The sequence below is a fragment of the Sander lucioperca genome, chromosome 13, assembly GCF_008315115.2.
Source record: "Sander lucioperca isolate FBNREF2018 chromosome 13, SLUC_FBN_1.2, whole genome shotgun sequence".
NCBI classification, from domain to species: domain Eukaryota; kingdom Metazoa; phylum Chordata; class Actinopteri; order Perciformes; family Percidae; genus Sander; species Sander lucioperca.
The window spans coordinates 461,488-483,073 of record NC_050185.1 but is presented as its reverse complement, the minus strand read 5'-3'; the positions used below and the strand labels follow the sequence as shown (position 1 = coordinate 483,073).

The window sequence follows — 21,586 nt, the reverse complement described above, 5'->3', positions numbered from 1 at the left end:
TACTGCATTAAATGTACTGTAGGAAATATGATAATTCTATTAATTCTAATAATGCTTATTCTGACTTCACTGACTGGGCATTGTATTATTATTATTATTATTATTATTATTATTAGTAGTAGTAGTAGTAGTAGTAGTAGTAGTAGTAGTAGTAGTAGTAGTAGTATTGTAGTAGTAGTAGTAGTAGTAGTAGTAGTAGTAGTATTAGTAGTGTTTAGTGAAACAAACAACAAACATTTTGAAAACCATGAACTAAAGGTTGAAATCTCAAATTTAAATAAATGACGTATATAAATGAAGATGGATATGTTTTCTCTTGTTTTATTAAAGTTACATATTTATATTTTACAGAGACTTCTCCGGTATGTCGAATAATGAGATTAAATGTTTTCTTTCAAAATAGGGCAAGACTTAAATATGTTGTGGCAGGGCTTGGAAATAGTTCTCTCAGGAGTTGTTGTCATTTGTGGCTCAACAGCAGACTCTAGTGATCAATGAAGATAATAATACATCTGATAGTGCAGCTAATGATGAAAAGAGTGAACCTAGAAAATACAGTTTAGAATAAATAATCAAATCAAAGCATATATAATAGCATACTTATGGAACTAGAACAGTGACAGTAAACTGAGGTATTAGACAGCCTTAGATTCTAGATTGTGCTTCTGGCTCTTGCAGTCATGTCTTTGTGTCTTTAGAAGCTTAGAAAAGACTTTCTCACTGGCTATTGATTATTGTCTGTCCAGAAGCCTCAGAGTCCATGTTAAGCTACTATCTACTCTTGATCAATAATGTTCATAATTTGCAGTTATTGCCAAAGAGAGTCACACATGAAAATGATAATGCATCTGCAACACACATGCCTGAACTACTAGAAATCTAATAATTTATAGCTGCTTCTGGGGTGAATATTTATGATTATTATGACAGCTATTATCTGATGTCAGTAACATTAAGTATAATGTCTATTTCCAAGTGTTGACTTTTCTAACATAAATGAAACACCTCACCTGTTATAATAACACCATATCGCAAGTCACATGAATATATTGTTTATTGAAGAGAGAATTGTTTGATGCAGTAATTACTTAATAGAACAATAGGACTAATCATTAGTGCTTAGATCGAAACAATCTATAATTTTTATAATTTAGATTGTATTCTTGGCCCTATTTTGTATCATATATATTATAAGGATGCTGGAAGCGTATTTATTTATAATACAGATACATACACATTGCTCATTAAGGCTGCTACTTCCACTCAGATCCATCCAAATGTGCATACAGTGTGCTCCCATAAAGTTTCCACACATTTTATACAATCTCACTTTGACATGCTTTTTGCCATGACCAACATTCTCAGAGGTAAAACATCCTCCACCCATTCACCATCAGACTGTAACATCCTTTGCCATACGTTTGCTTCATCTGTCGTTGAATCCATCCAAACCACGTTGAACCCGTAACTCTTCCCTGCACAGAAAGGCCCAGAAATAACTGTATTAATATGAAGGTAATAATTGAGTAAACAAAATGAATAGTTGAAACTAATGGCAGAAAGATTGAATTTTTGTATGTGAGGCAGAAACAAAGACCCATTTACACCTGGTATTAAAAAGCAGTCAGCATGTCTTATTTAGGCAAATTAATAACGGAACCCTTACTGTGATAGGTGAGTAGATATTCCAAACCATCTCCAGAGGATGCAAAGGTGTAAACAATGGTGTAAATGTCATAATATGTCAGGTTTGTTCATTATCTGGACAGTATATCCTAACTCATAACTCAAACTCATATATCAAAGCTATCCAGATTGCAGTTGTAACCATGTTGAAAATAATAACAGTAGCATGGAATCTCACCTGTCCCTAACCCAAGCCTCAGACCGCCAATGTAGTGGTTGTTGAGTCGGTCGTGATCCCACACTGTGATCTCCACACAGGCCTCTCTAAGGTCCTCTGGTCGGAAGCCGTCGTACACCATGGTGTGGTTAAACATCGGGTTGGCGGTCCTCTTCACCACCCGCGTCTTCTGTCGGCTTCTCCGGCTCGTGTCAGGATGCACAGTGCTGCAGCAGAAGGGAAGGAGGGAGATAAAAATGCATTTATTCATTCGAAAAGACCTTACAAAAACCTCCATGTATGGAAACACAAATAGTTCAAAACTAAATAAATAAATAAGATTGGAAGAAAAAAGTCGTGCTCAGAAGTGCTCAGAAGTTCAAAACAAATTATGAAGGTGATCTTTGGAAGGGAACAAAAGCTTCAAAGAAAAAAAGGATCCAAGAAAAAAAATCATTGTCAAAATTATTATAAAAAGCCTTTATTTAGATGGCTATTTCATATCAAAATCTTACATTAAAAGTAGAGCTAGGCTGCAACCCACACGTATCGCACAAAGCAGCCTTCTGAAGAAGGCTGAAGCTATGAAATAGCCATCTAAATAAAGGCTTTTTATAATAATTTGGATCCTTTTTTTTTCTTTGAAAATAAATAAGATATTATAAAATAAACGTATCACTTTAGTATAGACAAAATATGCCATATAACCAGGGTTCAAAATTAACTTTTTCGTCCACCAGCCGAATGGCTATTCAATGTTCAAATTTCACCAGCCACTCAATAGAGTACCATTGTTTTTTTGGCTGGTGAGTGTAGCAAATCTACCAACCACTTGCATATTTTACCAGCATTTGGCTAATTTGGAACCCTGCATATAACCATGAAATTGTGAAATGCATTTGTGAAATGTAATTTCATCCTGTATACACTATATTAGTGTGAAAAGAAAAGAAAAATGAAATAACATTTTATAATAATAAGTTGTGTTTAAAAATGTATTGGATTATTTCACACTTATATAATGCATTGTGTCGCCATACTCAGTGAGCTGGCAGTTTGCAGGACATCCTACCATTTCACAAACGGGTCGATAATAACTCCTCTGACTGGAGGAAGATTCTTGCAGTCTTTCACCCAGATTTGTACCTCACCAGTCTCTATCCTAGATGTCCTCTTACCTGTGGATGCAGTCAGACCACAATAAGCTGTACAATTCAAAGGAAAGAATTGATCAAAAGTGAGGAGTCATCAGCTCACTGTGGGAAGTCTGCGGCAGGAATCTCAGGGCGACTCTCATCTGTCCTCTGCTGTCCATCACTAGCAGGGGAGACGGCGCTGGACTTTGTGCTGAGAACTGAAGGATTGAGCTGAGCTGAGTAAACGCCAAATTAAATCACGAAAAGTGAAAAAGGAAAGTAACTAAGTACATTTATTCAAGTAAGTACAATTTTGACAAAATATAAATCACCTGATATATCAGATTAAGCTACCCAGCAGTATTTAAAGTCATTCAAATTAGCCCCACCTTTACTAATGAGGTACACATTATTACATCAATAATTATAACCCAGTGATATAATATATATGAATCTTAATTTTACTTTAACTTTTGGTACTTTAGGTACATATATTTTGATACTAGTACCTTTTAGTACTTTTACCTGAGTAAGATTTTGAATGCAGGACTTATTTTTTATACTATAGTATTGCTACTTTTGCTAAAATACTGTTAGTAAAATATCTAAATGCGTCTTCCACCACTGCAGATAGCGTACAGAAATGAAGCCTTTACCCTGGCCTTTAGTGGGAATTCATTTATGTGAGTGTTGCTGAAGTCCCACTCTGACAAATCCAGGTCCACCTCGCCCAGGAAACCGTTCCACCCAAAAGTGTTGTTGTGCCACACCGATATGTTCAGATTCTGAGTTTTCAACACTTCCATTAGGATTTTAAACTATGAAAGGGGAAGAAGCCAACACAGATGTTTGTAAAATACAAAAAATAGGCTACATGTAGTGAATAATCTGTAAAAGACTACTAAATATGAAATTCTAACCTTGAGGATTTCATTGTAGGTTGGGTTTAAAGTCTTCTTTTTTACAGTGGTTTTTCTCTTTCCCAACTTGGTTTTGTCAGGAAGAAGGTAACATTTCACATACCTGTAAAAAGACAGTAGTTACTTTTCTTACTCTCAACTAGAGCATATAGAGTGACAGTTTGGAAATTATTTAAATGACAACAAGATCCATTTCAAATGTTCCAGCCTCTTTTCTGATCTTCCAGTTCCCTCTCCAACCTTTACATCGCAAATTTCACTGGATGATATGACATTTGTTCTACCTTTGCCATTTTGATCATACCGTATATAGCAAGCACTTACGGGTCAGTGTAGTTCTTCTTAGTTTCGGCCATGGCCAGATCCCTGCAGTGCACCACAAATATGTGAAACTCTCCAAGCTTCTGGATGTAGTTCACAGCAAACTGGATGCTTCCATGGACCTCAACGTCACCAAAATCTGCAGGGTGAATGCTGCTCATGCTGCCGCTGACCTGCTCATTCATAATAACACAGAAGAGAGAAAACACCATCCTCTCTGGTTTTAACTCATTGTTTTTGTAAACGGATCACATTAATTACCTTGATTGTCTGTCTTTTGTTTTTGTTTGTCTTTAAAACCTAAACCTACAGAAGCCCTGAGAAGCAGGACATTTTTGTTTGTTTGTTCGTTGTTTCATTTCGGCCAGTGCACCACTATCCCTTGTTATGTTCTGAATAGGACTGAAACTATTCATGTTGTCTTCCAGGTGAGTTTTAGTTTCTACATGCGCTCTAAACACAATATGTTTATATTGTGTGTTAACAAGTTATAACATTGCTGCCATGTCTTTCGGCTAGAAATGTATTTCATTCAGTGCTAATCTGCTGTTTCCTTGTGTTTAGAGAGCATGGAGAAATTAAAACTTACCTGGAAGAAAACATCCTAGTCCTATTTAGAACAGAACATGCGCAGTGATGCACTTCAAGCTCTTGTGGCCAAAATGTGTATTACAACAACAAACACTTGGAAAATGAGTGTTTGTTGAGCCTGGAAAAAAAAAGCATGTCTAGCTTGGCTCTCAGGGCTTCCATATAAACCCCACATGAAGCATATTCTTTAATTAAAAGATCAGGCTGGTGTTACTCTCTATATTTATTATAGTCAACAAATCTCTTTAAAAAAACCCAAACCAATAACATTTGATAAAAACTACTTTAACAAGCTGTTTTAGGATATTACTGAGCTTTTTTTGTTATTCTTTAGATTTAGGAGTTGTTTTTAAAGTCTAAAGTAGGGACTTATAGCTGAGAGCCACAGACAGAAAGTATTGAAGGATGAACTGTCACATTGGTCTTTTCATGGGATGTGTTGAAAAGATTCAGACTAATTAGGTAAAAAAAAAAGATCTTGTCGTGAACATTCAACTTTCCACAGCTGTGGCTAACAAGCTATATGCACATTGTATTTTTATCAGAAACATATATAATCTAGTGAGCTGCATGTCGACATACAGACGACATGGAGGCCATTCCTGAGGAGAGACTTAAGTTAGATGAGGAGCTGCCCGTGTTTCTTCTCCAGCCCAAGATGGTCTCAAAAGTGCCGTCACTGTCTGTCTGATATCAGAGAAAAGCATGAATGAGTTAAAAACACAAACATGAAAGAGTCAGACAGGAAGCCATATGAGCATCCAGTCATTTAGCTCTTATGTGAGAGGTAAAGTTGGTAAATGTATCAGTTTACTGACTGCAGTGCAGATGTTGAACACTGGATATCATAAGTTTGTAGTAAGTTCAATATACAAGAGTCAGTTAAGAGTCTTTTACCTCGTCCTGCTTAAGAACAGTCACTGACACACTGCTTTTCATCTGCTGTGAGTTGGGGAGAGTTGAGGCTGATGGTGGAAGCAAAGAAACTGGGAGAAAAATATGACTTTGAATCTCTTACAATGACCATATATACAATATATAATAATATCTGAATTTCAAAAACATACTGATTTAATGTTTAAATCATTTCCCAGCCTGTGTATGTTCTGGTAAATGTGTATATGAAGAGAGCACCACATGTTTACCGTTATCCACACTTTGATTCATTTGTTCTCTTTTTATTTTATTTTTATTTTTATTTTGATTTATTTTGGGTCCTCTCTTCTCCTAAGAAGATATAGGGCCAAGAGACAGCATTATTTACATACCTCTCATGATATCATGTAACATGAAATAATGCGCTGGCTATACAATATAGCTGTATGGCCAATCGACTGTATTAAGAAACTACAGCAGCCTATCTGAAGAAGAAGAAAGAGTTGCGTTACTTGTTTGTGAGGTGAGGTTTTCCAGACTTTTGGATGAGGACATGTTCCTTGAAGATAATCGTTCAAGGGCTGGAATGATGGGCGTAGAACTGTCATCATGACCTGCCGAATGAAACAAAATCAGCTCTGGAAAATAGACTCACCACAGATGTTACACAATTTTTGATTTACTCAGCAACCATCCATGTTTGCTACTGTATCATCATGGTGAATACTAGTATGACCCCACAGTGTTTTCATTCTATTGTGATAAATTGTGATGAAAATGAACAACAGGATTATTGTTGTTGCTAACAGCAGTTTGACTCTTTATGGTAGTGGTTAATGTAGCTACCACATATCTATTAGCGGCTCTTTAATCACAAAAAACTCTTCAACTGAAAAAACTGAAGAAAAAAAATAGTTTTCTATTGGTTAAAGGGCAACTAAAGTTATACATTTGTTCTACAGTTTTGTATAGATATGTTTGAAGATGAAATACAAAAGAAGAATTAAGGTCAATGAACACAGCAGATTGCACGACACACACATTTACATAACCTTATCACCAGGGGACTATATGATCCGATACAAACACTGAGCAAGTGCATTGTATATATTCACCTTAAGAATATATCAATGGTTAAAGGACTTATGTCTCAGCAGGATTTAAAAAAACTTGTCCATGCATTTATCTATAGTAGACTAGACTACTGTAACGGAGTCTTTACAGGTCTCCCTAAAAAATCTCTCAGACAGCTGCAGCTGATTCAGAACGCTGCTGCTCCATTCCTCACTAACACCAAGAAAGTGGATCACATCACTCCAGTTCTGAAGTCTTTACACTGGCTTCCTGTCTCTGAAAGAATTGATTTCAAAATACAACTGTTGGTTTCTAAAGCACTGAACGGTTTCTTTGTGATCTGCTGCTACATCATAAACCATCCGACCTCTCAGGTGGTCTAGGTCTGGTCTGCTTTCTGTCCCCAGAATCAGAACTAAACAGGGAGAAGCAGCGTTCAGTTTTTATGCTCCACTTATCTGGAACAAACTTCCAGACTGAAGACTTTTCTTTTTAATGTTGCCTTTTTTAAGTAACTGTTCATTTCTTAAACTGTAACTTTTATTCCTGTATTTTACACCTGTCTTATTCTACATGAGCTCTTTTTATATTATCTTTAACAAAAAGTTAAGTATTAAACTATTTTAACTGCTCTTTAATGTTTTATGTAAAGTACTTTGAATTTCCTTGTTGCTGAAATGTGCTGTACAAAAAAACGTGCCTTGCCTTGTCTACAGACATGTAGAAGAATTTTGAAATTGAGGAATATGCATGGACAAGTATGCTTGTACTACATACTCTCAGTCAAATCAGACTCATTAATGTTAACGTGATAACTGATTGGTTTAAAAAAAAAACAAAAAAAAACACTACTATGGTTTTCATTTCTCAATCACTATCTTGGAGAAATATAAATGTAGAGAAAATTCAAAAGCTCACTGCCTGAACTTGCCCGAGACAGAGACCAGGCCCTGGTTGTTGTGTTTTGGCTGGAGTAGCCGTCTTTATTTTGCACAATCGAAGAAGTGACTCCGGGAGGATTCCCCACAGTGGAACTGTCTCTCTGGTTTCCCACAAAGTCTCTGAGGGCATTTTGTGGTGTGTGTTCCACTTCCGTTTCTGCCGCAACAGCTCTGTCTTGGTGAAAAGGAGGGACATGGGCCTTCTCCTGTGGCCCAAGGTAGTGCTGATAATCCTGAGGGATGAGAGATCTGGCAAGGCTTGTAAAGGTCCCCAACTTCTCTTCTGAAGCTTTTTGGGATTGTGTTGAAGTAAAGGAGCTTGAACTACTTTGTTGTGTATTCTCATTGCCAAAATAAGCCGCTCTGTCCTCTGAAAGTAAAGGGAGAGGACGAGAGGTGATGTCTGTGCTAGGGTTAGTGTCTGTCTGCATAGTTTCGTGTGAGGGACTCTTCTTCTGTCTTGGTACTGGTGTCGGCTTCACTTCTTGTTCTTCAACCACCTTAGTTTGGGGGTTGATGTCTATTGAAAAGGTTTTCAAGGGAGAGCTTTCCTGCTTGGATCTCTTAGGACTGGATGATTCTCTAGGTAGGACCCTTGGATGGAAGGTCTTTAATGGACTCCTCCTGACTTCGTCATCCTGGTCTTTTGATCTTGGAGTTTGGGATTTACTAGCACTGAGGGGTCTTTCTTGATGCTCTGTATTAGCCTTGACTTGGGATTGGTGACATGTTGACTGGACATCCCCAGTACTACCAAGACTCCTCAGCTGTGACCTGTCTGGACTCTGACTGACAAAACTCTTGTCTGTCACTTTTAATGATTTCAAAACAACATTAGACTTGGTTTTGTATGGAGACGCTTGTGCCTCTCCCTCAGTCTTCTCTCTGTTATCTATGGATGTTCTCAGATCAGCCTGTGGGGAAACCACTGTGTTACTGGATGTTGGACTGTCCTCTTGAGGACTTGAACTGGACTGTCTGGGAGGGGGAACTGGAATATCCCTCTCTTGCTTTTGGGTGTTGAAGGCTACAGAGGAAGGTACAGGAGCCATGACGTTTTCCTGTGGCTCAGAAATCTGTGACTCTGTTACTGAACCTGTTAAAGAGTCATCTGTCTCTTCATAGATGAGGACTGGGTTAGCTCTATATGTGCCATCTTCTTTAGATAAATCTATTAAGAAGATGTAGTCAGTCTTTGGTGACAAACTCTTTTCTTGGGACCTGCCAACAGTATCCTCAACTGTCATTTCCATTTCAGGTGAGAGATTGTTGTTCATGCTCTTCACATCAGAGTTAGTCTGACAGCCATGTGAAGCTTCTATTCCTCTTTTGGTGATATCTTCGCTCCTTGCCTCTTCTCTGGTAAATATTATTTTGGGACCATGGTTTTCTCTCTCCCAGAAAGTTTTCAGATTGGATAGTCTCTCTGGAAGCTGAACAACTCTGCCTTCTGTTGCCTCCTGTTGAGTGTCTGCATCTACTGAGGTCACTGTTTCTTCAAACGGAGTGTTCTGCAGTGCTGTCAGTGGTAGTGGTCTGACTTCTGTCATCTCAGAGGGTTTAGCTTCCTGTTTGACACTTGCACATTTGTTCACGGTCGTATCTGCAGCACCTTGAGAGAGATTCTGGGTGTTGCCTGGTTCTTTCTGCTTTGGTACCTTTACCTCTTCTTTTTGTGGACTCTGTACTTCAGCAGTTCTCTCTTTCTCAAAAATGTGTCTAGGCTTTGGTGAAACAGCATGAGATGAACCCTTTGAGCTGCCATTAGACGGCTTGGTATCTGAGGTGACCTCAACAGAAATGTCAGTTCTTTGTTCAGGAAGCTTTTGGGGATGGATGTTGTGTCCAGTTGGCCAGTCTGTGGCTTTAGCCTGAGAGTGCTGTTCCTCTTCAGGCTCTGTCTCCAGGTGAACAGGCTTACCTGACTCCTGCTCAGCAGAAACGAGTTTGGGCACTGCATGGCTTAGGACCTCTGAATGACAGTGCTCAGAGACATCTGCAAAGACAGCAACCACATATTGGATCACTCATGCACATTATATCTGCTAAACACTGCACAGTATAATAAAACATACATGTGTAGGGTTTTTCTTGGTGTATCACTGTCAAATGAAGTGGGGCACTTAATATTGTAACTGCATTCTACATGCACAATGCCAGCGTGACAGCATTTTAAAGGCCATTGTATAAGATTAGAAAATTTGCAACTTTGACGTCCCTCATGGTACTACAAAATAGACACCATGGCAAATAGCAATGACCATTTTCTGACCCAGGTACACAGAAATGAAATGACTGCAACACACAGAGTGCACCAATTGTCTCACACTTATGGCATCCGAATCATTTTAAATAAGCTATTAAACACAAATGATCTACAAAAAATTGCATTATAATACGTAAATAAGCCATGAGCTCCAATTGTGGACTAAATTAAATAAGAAGATTATCAAGGCTTTACTTTAGCCCAATTTATAGTCTTCTTGGGGATTAGCAATACCACACGTCATTTCACATTAATATAATAAACCAATGGAAAAGTCCAACACATGGCATGAGACATTAATAGCAAAATTGCAGACCATAATGCCAAAGCATGTGCAGTAAAACCTAATAATACAATCAAACAGACATTTCGCTACATGCAAGAGCATGCACAAGCAGGATGAATGTGAAAATTATTTTTGTATATGCTTGTCTGATGTCTAGATGTTTATTAACGTGTAGATACTGAAGTCATTGGCTGTTAGTTTGACTTATTGATTGGCTGTTTGATGACTCATTGGTTTTGAATAAAACTCTTACCACCAAGGACAGGGTGTTGGCCAGCTTCTTGCTCTTGGAGGCTTGCCTCATCTTTGCAATTGAGTTCACCTTCCTGTGAATCCACTTGACTCTGTCTAAGTAAAGGCCTACATGTGCCAACAGTGGTACTGCCAGTATGGTCAAGGTCACTATTACTTTCAAGCTCAGAGGGAGTGATGGAGTCGACGTCTAGCAAACTGTGCTCTCCCAGCTCCTTCCCATCTTGCCACTCCACTCCGCTCCAACCGACTGTGTAGCTGAACCTCACCTGCTTCCTGTCTATCCAGGTCTCAGAGAGAGAATCCAGGCTAGCTGGACTCTGCAGGTCCAGGTGAGAGAACAGAGAGTCTGTGGAGCTAGAAATGGACAAGCGCTTGAGGATGCCCCTCGGAGCAGCAGTGTTAGTCTGCTGATCTCCTTGCCTGTCTTCCTCAAAAAAACAGTGCTGAGAACTGGTGATCACTTCTCTGTTTTCGGGCATTGGCATGGGAACAAATGCATTCGGGCTGTCATTAAGGTCTTGTTTAATGTTACTAGCATAAGAAATGCAGGTATCAGATGATGGTAAAGGCTCTGAAAGAAACAAAAACAAAATTTCAACCAACAACACATCAGCTGTGTGTTTCTGTTGAGTGTTTAATCACTGGTGTCCTTCAACAACTCTTAAACCATCATAGCCTCTGTTTAATCCTGCATTGCCTGTTGCTTAGGAGATTTACTTCACACATATATAACACAATATATGTTGGAAAGTCTATTTAGGTATGTCAAGAGCTTGTTGTGTAACACGGGGGGGCCTATTGTGCCTTATCTAAACTGCCACTATTTGTATCGGTTGTTTCCTTCTTATCGTATAATTTCTTCCACAAAAACATTGTTTTCATAGGCCCTGTGAAATAGTTCAACAAGTCATGCGGTAAAGATTAAGGCATTGGAATGTATTTATGTGTAATCCTCTGGCTAGTCTAGCAGCCTCGTGTATTTGGATTTCCCTTCACTTTGCCAACCCCTGGGAAAATCTGTGGTCCCATCTAACATTTCATCTCATTTCACAGTGACAGGATGAAAACACTAAGACATATTGTTAGAAATACAAAGACGTTAGCTGCAAAACTTTAACGTTATTTAAACTATTTAAACTGATTAAATAACAGTCATCTCTCTTATGGTTGAGTTTCTTGAACTACTAAATATGTTAGCATTCCACACACAAGGACCTGTGTGGAATTGAATTTTGTCACTTTTCCTGTGGCACTCTGTAAAAATGCCTTCTGAAATTGCAACAAAAACAAGACGGGATGACGACAGATGATAAAATTGTTAGAAATCACAAGCCAGTAAATGCTTTCCACTGCCATGCAACCACTGCTCATGCCAACATGCTGTTCAAAGGAAAGGTTGAAACAGCTGACGTGTAAAGGACCCACACACCTGGATGCCAAACATATTGCTAGAACCAGACTTACATTGCTTTGTAATGTAACTGCTTTCATGATATGTCCATCAAGCAGTCAACTCAATTCAAAACACAACACATGATATAGAATTAGATCAAGTAATCTATTCACGCTCACAGTACATATTTAAAGCAACTACAAGGAGTTTTAAACTGGTTATGAAACAGTCTCAATTTATTACTGGCGTCCCTATATGACCTACATAAGCAAACGAGATAATCAGCAAGATGATTGGCTATTTCTATTTAGTAATTCTAAAGGTCTGTCCCCGGGTCCGATTCCCTGTTAAATCAGAAGAAACGATGTACGGCATGCAGACCAAGAGCCTACATGTATGTTTACATTTTCCCAGGCAAAGTTTGGCAGTGAGTCATACGTTAGCCAGTGAAAGGAAGCTGGAGGAGATCTTCTCAAGAGAATTTTATCTTTGAACTTATGATTTGTGGTTATAGCTGATACTGGGGCAGGATAAGGAAAGAGAGAAAATAAAAAAAATTGACCGAAGAACAAAAAAGCTAAAAGGGACAATGATTGAACACAGGTAAAAATACATATTGGTTGGTCATTCAACAAATGAAGAGAACTGTGGGATTTGAAAGAATTCAAAACCGACCCTGAATTGACCTTCCTCCTCCTCCTAGACAGGTATGGAATATGTCTACTTTCTTCATGAAATACATTGCGAGACTTGGTTTTACATTAATAAATGAATTTAAGTTGGTGGCTAAAACAAAGCTAACTAACTGGCTTATAACAAAAACATTTTATTTAGGCGTTTCTAGCGAGCTATATCTTGCTGTTGACCTATTGTTATGAAGGCAAAACATTATGATAAAAATGTTGATAACTTTAGCTTTATCAACAAAATTACTATTACAGAGCAGCTGAAACTGTCAGTTGAAGACTTACATGTAACCTTGGTGTATGAACGGTACTAAAACAAAGTTTACTTCATTTCACAATCGTCATTTTATAGTTATTAATCTTACAGCCACAGATAGATGCTATGCTAAAAATAGTATTAGAAATAAGTTGTGTCTTTCTTTCACTCTCTTCCAAAACAAATGCACTTGCTGGCTAGCATCAAGCTCTTTACAACATGGCGTCTTTACGACATGGCGCTGGTGCTCATGGAGTTCCTTGTAGTTGCTTTAAAATAGCACAAACTGATATGAGTCAAGTTGAAAACTCACCCTCATTCGGTGTCTGGGTTTGATCCACTGCTCCGTCCAATAACTGACTGTCCTTTTCTTCAAAAGGGTGATTTGCAATGACATCACTGTTGAATGGATTTTTCCTTTGCTTCAACAAAAGAACATTTCTAAATATAACACTGAAGCATGGACTCTCACTCAACTTTTTGAATTATTTAATTTCTCCAGTCAGAATCCTACCTTTGTGGGCGACTGTAAAACTGGCTTTGGTGTATCTTGAGGTGTTTCATATGGCTTCTGGTTTTGACATCTATTAGAATAAACAAAGATGGGAAGATGCATCAACAATTTCTGAAGAAAGTGCAACTTCAAACATTCTGGGGCTTTCAAAAATAATTAGTCTGTTATGGGTTGGTGTGTATTTTATTTTGGTAGTCTGTTTCTGTTCTGCATTTTGCTTAGTTTCCTGTTTTATTTTGATACTCTGTTCTCTGTCTTGTCTTGTCCTGCTTTACCTTGTGTTTTTCCCACCTGTGTGATTGTCTGATGTGCTCCACCTGTTCCCCAGCCCTGGTGTCACCTGTCTTGCGTTTACTCGTTACCCTGTGTATTTAGTCTTTGTGTTCCCCTTGTCCTGTGTCAGATCATTGTATGTGTATGTTAGTGTTTGAGTCTGTTCGTGGCCTTCCCTGCGTCTTCTTGTGAGTTTTTCTGTGTTTTGTTCCTGTGGTTTTTCCAGCCTCTGTGCTGTGCTTTTTGGTTTTCAATAAATTCCTGAACTCAAGCCATCTCCTGTCTGTCTGCCTGCCTGCTCTCTGCCTTTGGGTCCGCAACTTCCAAGAACCTAACATAGTCTGATCTTGATTAGAAAAATCTGCATGTTCCTGTAAGTACACTACACTCCTTTCTATACAACATGCATGTTTTGGTCAATTAAATAATAATCTCCAAAAAAATGCCTGTTCTCTTGTTTTTGACACTGCAAGTGGCTGTGCAAGCTGCAACAATACTCCTCCTCTAACGTGTTGTAACGTGTAGACAAATAATTAGTTTTAGTTGCTATCGGAAACAGGCAGGTACGTTGTCCCAACTAAAGGCAATGCAGAATGTGTTCCATCCTTGTAAGTCTGATCGCTCCTCAGAAGCAGTGGACATGAACATGTGAGACCTGACCTCGTAAGACGATTACTTGGGGGCTAATTACTAAATTTCCATTTACTGGGTGCACAACTCCACTCACTGGCAGTCACACCTAAATAATCTACTGTGTACAGCATGTGATGTTGCTCAAAACAGACTACACAGATCCTGTTTTCTTTATACTATGTGGAGTTTTCTAAATGTCTACAGAGTTTAACATTTGTAGTTCTGAGATTATTTAAAACTGCAGGAGGCAAGATTTTCCTTTTTTTTTTTTTTAATATACCCTTGCTTTATGTGAACCAAATGTTTTAAACTTGCTAACCATGTATGAAGACCATGCATTGGGTAAAATGTCGTTTTCCATGTAAAGTCTGTTATTCAACACTTCAGGATATGTCTGATATTCTATATGTCTCTTATTACCAACAAATCCCACATACAGCGCCAAGCCAACAATGAATGGATCCTAATAACAAGTATTGTGTGTGTATCCATAGAGCTTCATCAATGTGCCACACCATCAATCACACATACACACATAAACTCACTGCAGCACCAAATGTGCATTAAAGCTACGGTTGGTAACTTTTATTAAAGTCTGTCATATTTGCTTAAAACGGTCATTATATCCTCATATTACTACATGAGACAGATCATCTGTGAAAAACTCACATTCTCGTGGTGTTGCTAGTGGCATAAGGTAAACAGCCAATCAGAGCCGAGGAGTCTCTAACACAGTGTCAACATTGCTCGTGAACTCCAAGCAAACTGTCAAATGTTTTCAGAAACACATTTTAGTGTACTGTTTAGCTGTAAAATGAGAAAGTTTGCTCTTGCTGGTTGCCTCAACTGTTTGCAACACAATTTCTCATTTTATATCTAAAAAGTACACTAAAATATGTTTCTGAAAACATTTGAGGTGAGAAATAAGCCATGCAGTAATCTTGAGCGCCGGGGAGTGAGGCAGACGGACCGGGGTGCGCTAGCTGGCTAATTTAGCAATAGATTAGTCGACTACTAGTCTATATCCATGACGTTCCACTTCCGGGATTGCTCCATTGCCGACGGAAATTCCGCCGGATTTTACTCATTTAGGCCTGATATCCGTTACCTTGGGCTTCCTTTGTGTTGGAATTTTAAACTCCAGTGGATTTGTGAGGACTATGGTTAACTGCTCCTCAGATCTCTGCAGGGTAAATCCAGACAGCTAGCTAGACTATCTGTCCAATCTGAGTTTTCTGTTGCACGACTAAAGGTATACTACTATACTACTACTACTACTATTGTAGTCACAATCACAAAGTCACAATCACCTTATAGTAATAAGGTGATTGTGATTTGTTTAAAGAAATGCTAATAAACCAGAGCATTGTTGTAAATGATATATATGACATAGGTGTAGTCATTTTAAGACAACTTCATGCAGAAGTATTACATATTATCTTAAATGACGAGTGATCAGAACAAATATCCGACCTTTTGGAAACATGTATCTAAACATCCTATGTAAACCCAAGTCTGCTCGCAGACTACTTGCTGCTTTGGTTCTCTATACTCACTCAGGCTTTTGAAGGACTCCACAGAGTACAGGTGGGACGAACACGTCTTTATTTTCACTGCTGACATCACTTGGCTTCTCAGGCCATATCTCGGGGAGCTCCACTGCAGCACACAACACACAGCTACTGTTTAAAGAAGTTAACCATTCACTGTAACACAAACTGTTTATATTGAACAGAAGTGAACAATCCATTCACTTGAAACTATCCCAATAGCAGAAAAGTTGACTGATGTAAACACAAGTTATTTATAGACATATTTCTCTAAGTTCACACACAAAGAACTTGCATTTCAAGGCATCAGGCTCATTTTACAGTCTTCATACAAGAGAAAAGCAATGCAGGATATGGAATACTTACATGTAGTCAGGGGTTTATGTGAGTGTCTGATGGAGGCCATGATGATCTCGGAGCCATGGATGCGATCCTGATGACGAAGCTGCTTGGTCTCGTAGAACCATTCTCCAGTCATGTACCGCAGCTGGCCCCCACTCACAGTCTTCTGTAGGTTCCTGAGTGCAGACACATCAGTGGGAAATGTGAAGTCACTACTTCACTATTCAGAGCATTCATGTAAACATTTTGGTATAGGAAAATACAATATTTTATGATATTCTTTTGCAAAAAATCTTCTGCAAAACACCCATGTATAAGCTTCTGCTGTGCTGCATGCAACATTTTCCCCTGCACCTGGTGCTTCTATTTAGCAAATAAATGTACTTTATATAGCTCTGTAAGACTCAGAACAGACATTTTTTGTTCACAATCACCTCTGTGACAGATCAAACTTAAACAGCGAGGGATAGTTTGTGCTTTGACCCAGAGCTTCAAAAATGGAACAAGTGACACAAGGAACTCACTGGACTCGCTGTTCCTCAGCCTTCTTCAGCTCAGCATCTCTTCTCAACACAGCCAGGATGACCTCCTGCTCCTCCTCCGTCAGGAAACTCAGGTCGATCATGATGACTGCTGCCACTCGCTGCTTTCCACTGCTTTGAGTTAGTGTCTAGTGGCTCAACATGATCAGTGCTTCAGTTCATACAGTTCTTTTTGAAGCTCCCAAAGTTCTGGTTCTGTTCTTCCAAGTCAAGTCAGTGTCAGTTGTTAACACAAACTGTGTGTGCTTTATCCATTGTATAAAATCATATATTGAAACGGTGGTTAAGGTTCTTTTGGATAGATTTTGCTTTAGCTAAGGTTGTTTTCTGCAGCCGTGTCTGACCCTTTCCAGACCAGTTTAAACCTAAAAGAAAAAAAGAAAAATCGAGGAGTGATTATATTTTCAGAAATAAAATATAATAATATGTAAAAATATTTACAGAAGAATGTCTGTTTCTCTTGAAGCATCCCTCAACAGACAGCATACAATACTACCAACGATTGTTGGTATTAAAGCCAAAATGATTAATGGATTGGTCAAAGAAAAGCTGTCAATCAACAGCAAAGTCAGCAACACATTTGATAAATGATTCATTATTTAAGTCACCTTTTTAGCAAGAATGCTTAAAGTTCACTGGTTCCAATTTCTCCAATGTGAATCTTTGCTGGTTTTCTCAGTCTTCTGTGATACTATATTAAATATACTTAAGGTTTAGACAAATAAGCAAATTGAGTATGTCAATTTAGGAAATTTCCAATTGGGAAACTGGCATTTTTCTCCATTTTATTACATTTTCAACGAGTTGAGAAAATCATCATCATATATATATAGATTACAACTTCAGTTGTTTTGTTGTTGTTTTTTAATCTCAGCAGAGCTCTGCTCTTCCTTTAAGAGAAGATATAATCTTTCTGGGGAATGCCTGCATGTTCTAACAATGTCCATGTCCACCCACATTAGAGAGTGCTGTGGGAAGTTAGAAGAAACGTGATCAGTTTGAGGTTCATGTTGAAAAAATGCTTGCTTGTGTTAAAATGAGCACACCTATATTTGCTAAATGTTCTCTTTGCTAAAGAAAAAAATTGTCATTTAGTTGTTCAAAAGTTGTTGGCTCTCATTGTTTATTCATTACTCAAGTTAGGAAAGTTTTAATCGCCTTCAATTCTCAAGTACAAGGCTGCATGAAGACTGAGCTGTTGATACCATGATTCTTTCCTGTGTAAGCTCATGCAGGTTTATGGTGTACTTAAGTTCTTTACAAAGAAGAATGTTGCATGTTCTGTTTCTCTAAAAGGAGAAAAGTCTAGCTGAAGGACAGATGATGGTAGTGATTACTCATTTCCTCAACACTGTTGGACTTCCTTCAGAAAACTGAAGATTTATCAGACTGGATTATTTGGTTTTGCAAAACCATTTACTGTAAAAAGTGACTACTGACAAGCAAACTAATGAACTAACTTCTGCCTGGTATCTTTCCTGTCTGTAGCACCAGGTTTCAATGATTCAAAGCTGGAGTGGTGACACAAATCCCTACTTACTGTAATTTGCACTGACCGAATACTGAGTCCAAATAAAGCATTAAAAAGAAACAACTAACAGTGATCTAAAAATGGTGACCACTAGTTTACAGAAAACTTTAAAAAAAAATACTACACTACCAAAAAACTACCAAACCTCAACTACTCAAGGTTCTAGTAAAGTTTGCATCATTGTGACTTCACTTTGCAGTTCATAAGTATGGAAATGCATTCATGTGATGTAAAGACTTCTTAAAAGTAATGTAGCTATGTCTTCAGCTAATCCTATCTCTGGAAGAAAGTGACATTCAGGCAGACGTTTGGTTAATATGCATGACTGCAGACTTTTAGAAGTAGAAATAGGGCTTTAATTCATATCATGTTCAGTGAATATAACTTAAAATATGATTGCTTATTCAAATACTATGAGAGTTAAAACATCAAACAGCATGTTGATGTCCAAACAGTCCAGTGCTGCCCAACAAGTCTGGCTGGGGTCTGAGTTCAACTGGATTTAAATGGATGATATGGATTTAAGTTAGTTGTTAAGCAACCATATTCCTTTTCTGTAAGTAGAAAACTGAAGAAATAAAAACTGGCAGTTACAAGGCTATTTCAATTGTTTACTGATGGAGTTTTCTAATTACGAATTCACACAACAGTTTTAACATGACTTAACTGAGTTATTATTACGATCTTAAAGTATGTTGTTACATTTGCAATCTGCTATGGTACCAGTTTTCAATAACAGGAATGTATAGTTTTTTCAGTGATGACCCAGCTGAAACATTTGGCTGATAAACATGCTCATTTGGATCTCCCTTTGCTGTACAATTTACTAAGTATTATAAGTATTTACTAAGTATTCTAAGTATTTACTAGGTTTTTCTCCAAAAATGCACAAAAAACAACACCATACAGAGGAAAGTGGAGTAACTCATTTACAAAAAAGACAGTACTATTTTCCAAATGTGAAAACAGAAAGCAATCAGCTCACCTCTCTATGTTGCTCCTCGCTGGGTGAAAACTAACCTGCAACTGGATCCTGAGTTGCTGCAGGTGGGAGGAGCAGCAGAGAGCAGCTGGAAGCTCTGTCTCCTGCTGCTTTACTCTGCTCAACTTTACAGGCGTCAGTCTCAAGTCAGCTCTCAGTCTCACTGGAAACATGTATAGCACCATAAAGGGATATTTCTGCTTTTTTGAAGAGGGGTTGTATGAGGCAGTGATTCTCTGTGGCCCAAAGCATTCTGCCACTGGGTCCGTAAAAAGTTTTCTGATTAATTTATTTAAATTATCTTTATTTATTTATTTATTTATTTTACAAAATACTTTCAAGTTCAACGAATAGCAGTGAAGGAGAGTTGGTCGTCAAGTGTCACACCCAGGTTTCTAGCAGTCTGGGTGGGGACTTCCACAGAGTTGTTGATTGTTATAGTCAGGTCCTTGGTAGGAGAGCCCTTCCCTGGAAGGAAAAGGAGCTCAGTCTTGTCAAGGTTGAGTTTCAGATGGTGTGTGGACATCCAAGAAGAGATGTCAGTCAGACAGGCCGAGATATGTGCTGCTACTTGAGTTTCAGACTCCGGAAAGGAGAGAATTAGTTGGGTGTCATCCTTGTAGCTGTGATAAGAAAAGGCGTGCGAGTGAATGACAGACCCGAGAGAGTTGGTGTACAGAGAAAAGAGGAGGGGACCCAGGACTGATCCCTGAGGAACCCCAGTTTTGAGTGGACAAGGTTCTGAGATAGATCCTCTCCAAGTTACCCGGTAGGTTCGGTTGGCCAGGTAAGATGTGAGCAATGAGAGCGCAGAGCCTGAGATGCCCAGATCCTGGAGTGTCGAAATGAGGATCTGGTGGTTCACTGTGTCAAAGGCAGCAGAAAGGTCCAGAAGGATGACGACGGAAGAGAGAGAGGTTGCTCTAGCGATGTGAAGCTGCTCAGTGACAGCAAGGCGAGAGGTTTCTGTTGAGTGGTCAGCCTTGAAGCCAGACTGGTGGGGATCAAGAAGGTTGTTCTGGTGGAGATAGGTAGAGAGTTGATTATAAATGGCACACTCAAGAGTTTTAGATAGAAATGAAAGAAGGGAGACAAGTCTGCAGTTATTTACCTCAGACGAGTTGAGTGTTGTTTTTTTGAGTAGTGGGGTCACTCTTGTCTCTTTGAGGGTGTCGGGGAAACAGCCAGTTGACAAGGAGATGTTAATGAGATGGGTGAGGAAAGGAAGGAGGTCAGGAGCAATAGACTGGAGAAGGTGAGAAGCGATAGGATCAAGGGGGCAGGTGGTTGGGCGGGTGGAGGCAATCAAAGTAAGAATTTGATTTGGAGATAGAGGGGTGAAAGAGGAAAGAGTACTGGACGTGAAGGATGGAAAGATGATTTCAGGAAGTGTGGTGGAGAATGAAGAGCGTATGTCATCTATCTTTTTTACAAAGTAGTTGACAAAGTGGGTTGGTAGGAGGGAGGAGGGAGGAGGTGGACTGGGGGAGTCTAGGAGGTTAGAGAAGATGGAGAAAAGTTTTTTAGGGTTGGAGAAAGAGGATTCAATTTTGATTTGATAAAAAGAGCTTTTTGCTGCAGAAGGAGGAAAGAAGAGACTGATAGGTAAGCAGATCATCTAGATTTCCGCCATTTCCTTTCCGCTGCCCGTATAGTTGATTTTTCAGCACGCACTGAGTCAGACAACCACGGAAGCAGTTGTGACACTGCTGTGGACGGGAGCAGCAGCTAAACATATTTTAGTCACCTAAAAGAATCATTACCACTCTAAGTGTACGCTATATTTACTGCTTCACCATGTGGTCAGACAGCCCTTTCGTTAGGCACTGCATCTACTCTACTATTGTTCTTGTCAGTGTCTCCCCCACGCTGTACTGGTTCGGCTCAAGATTTCTTCCCATTAAAGAGGAGTTTTTTTATTGCCCCTGCATGGTCTAGACCTGCTCTGTATAAAGTGTCTTGAGATAACTTCTGTTATAATTTGACACTAAATTGACAACTTGATTTCATTGCCCCCAAGTGGCCAAACATCTAATAAATCAATCTATTGACATATAAATAAGCACAGAGAAATAGGAACACACATAACATAAAACCAGTAGCACACAACATTAAACATACACATACAAAGGTCTTCCATCAGCTGCACCTGTAGACCAGAAGGTGGCAGAATAGCTCCATTCTTTACAAGCGCACTGGCCGATCATCTCACCTGCAAAGATTTATGAAACTCTGACTGATTGTTATTCACATGACTATTTTCAGAATTTAACCTAACCAACTTATCAATATGTTACATATAGTAATGAATGATTAAAATTTTACATTAGACAAAGACCCCATGTAGCCTGGATGAAGCTGGAAAACTGGTAACA

The 21,586-nt window shown here is 38.8% G+C and overlaps 1 protein-coding gene across 6 annotated transcripts; it reads right to left on the bottom strand.

Moving 5' to 3' along the window:
• Window positions 1-1,036: 1,036 nt before the first annotated feature.
• On the bottom strand, window positions 1,037-19,388 carry sytl2a (synaptotagmin-like 2a). Of its 6 annotated transcripts, XM_031310762.2 has the most exons (18): window positions 19,215-19,388; window positions 16,681-17,063; window positions 16,181-16,332; window positions 15,821-15,923; window positions 13,359-13,428; window positions 13,158-13,266; window positions 10,508-11,080; window positions 7,680-9,698; window positions 6,200-6,301; window positions 5,709-5,797; window positions 5,394-5,498; window positions 4,224-4,393; window positions 3,900-4,002; window positions 3,636-3,797; window positions 3,101-3,197; window positions 2,916-3,021; window positions 1,865-2,070; window positions 1,037-1,475 (listed from the first exon to the last, which is right to left on the bottom strand). In XM_031310762.2, the coding sequence occupies exons 2-18, from the start codon at window positions 16,779-16,781 to the stop codon at window positions 1,327-1,329; spliced, it is 4,416 nt and encodes a 1,471-aa protein (XP_031166622.1). In that variant the 5' UTR covers window positions 16,782-17,063; window positions 19,215-19,388; the 3' UTR covers window positions 1,037-1,326. The 6 variants fall into 6 exon arrangements, with proteins under 6 accessions (XP_031166622.1, XP_031166624.1, XP_035864643.1 ...); XM_031310764.2 differs by lacking the exons at window positions 7,680-9,698; window positions 10,508-11,080 and having other exon boundaries at window positions 19,215-19,361; XM_036008750.1 differs by lacking the exons at window positions 7,680-9,698; window positions 10,508-11,080; window positions 19,215-19,388 and adding an exon at window positions 5,957-6,038 and having other exon boundaries at window positions 16,681-16,778.
• Between the last annotated feature and the right edge of the window lie 2,198 nt (window positions 19,389-21,586).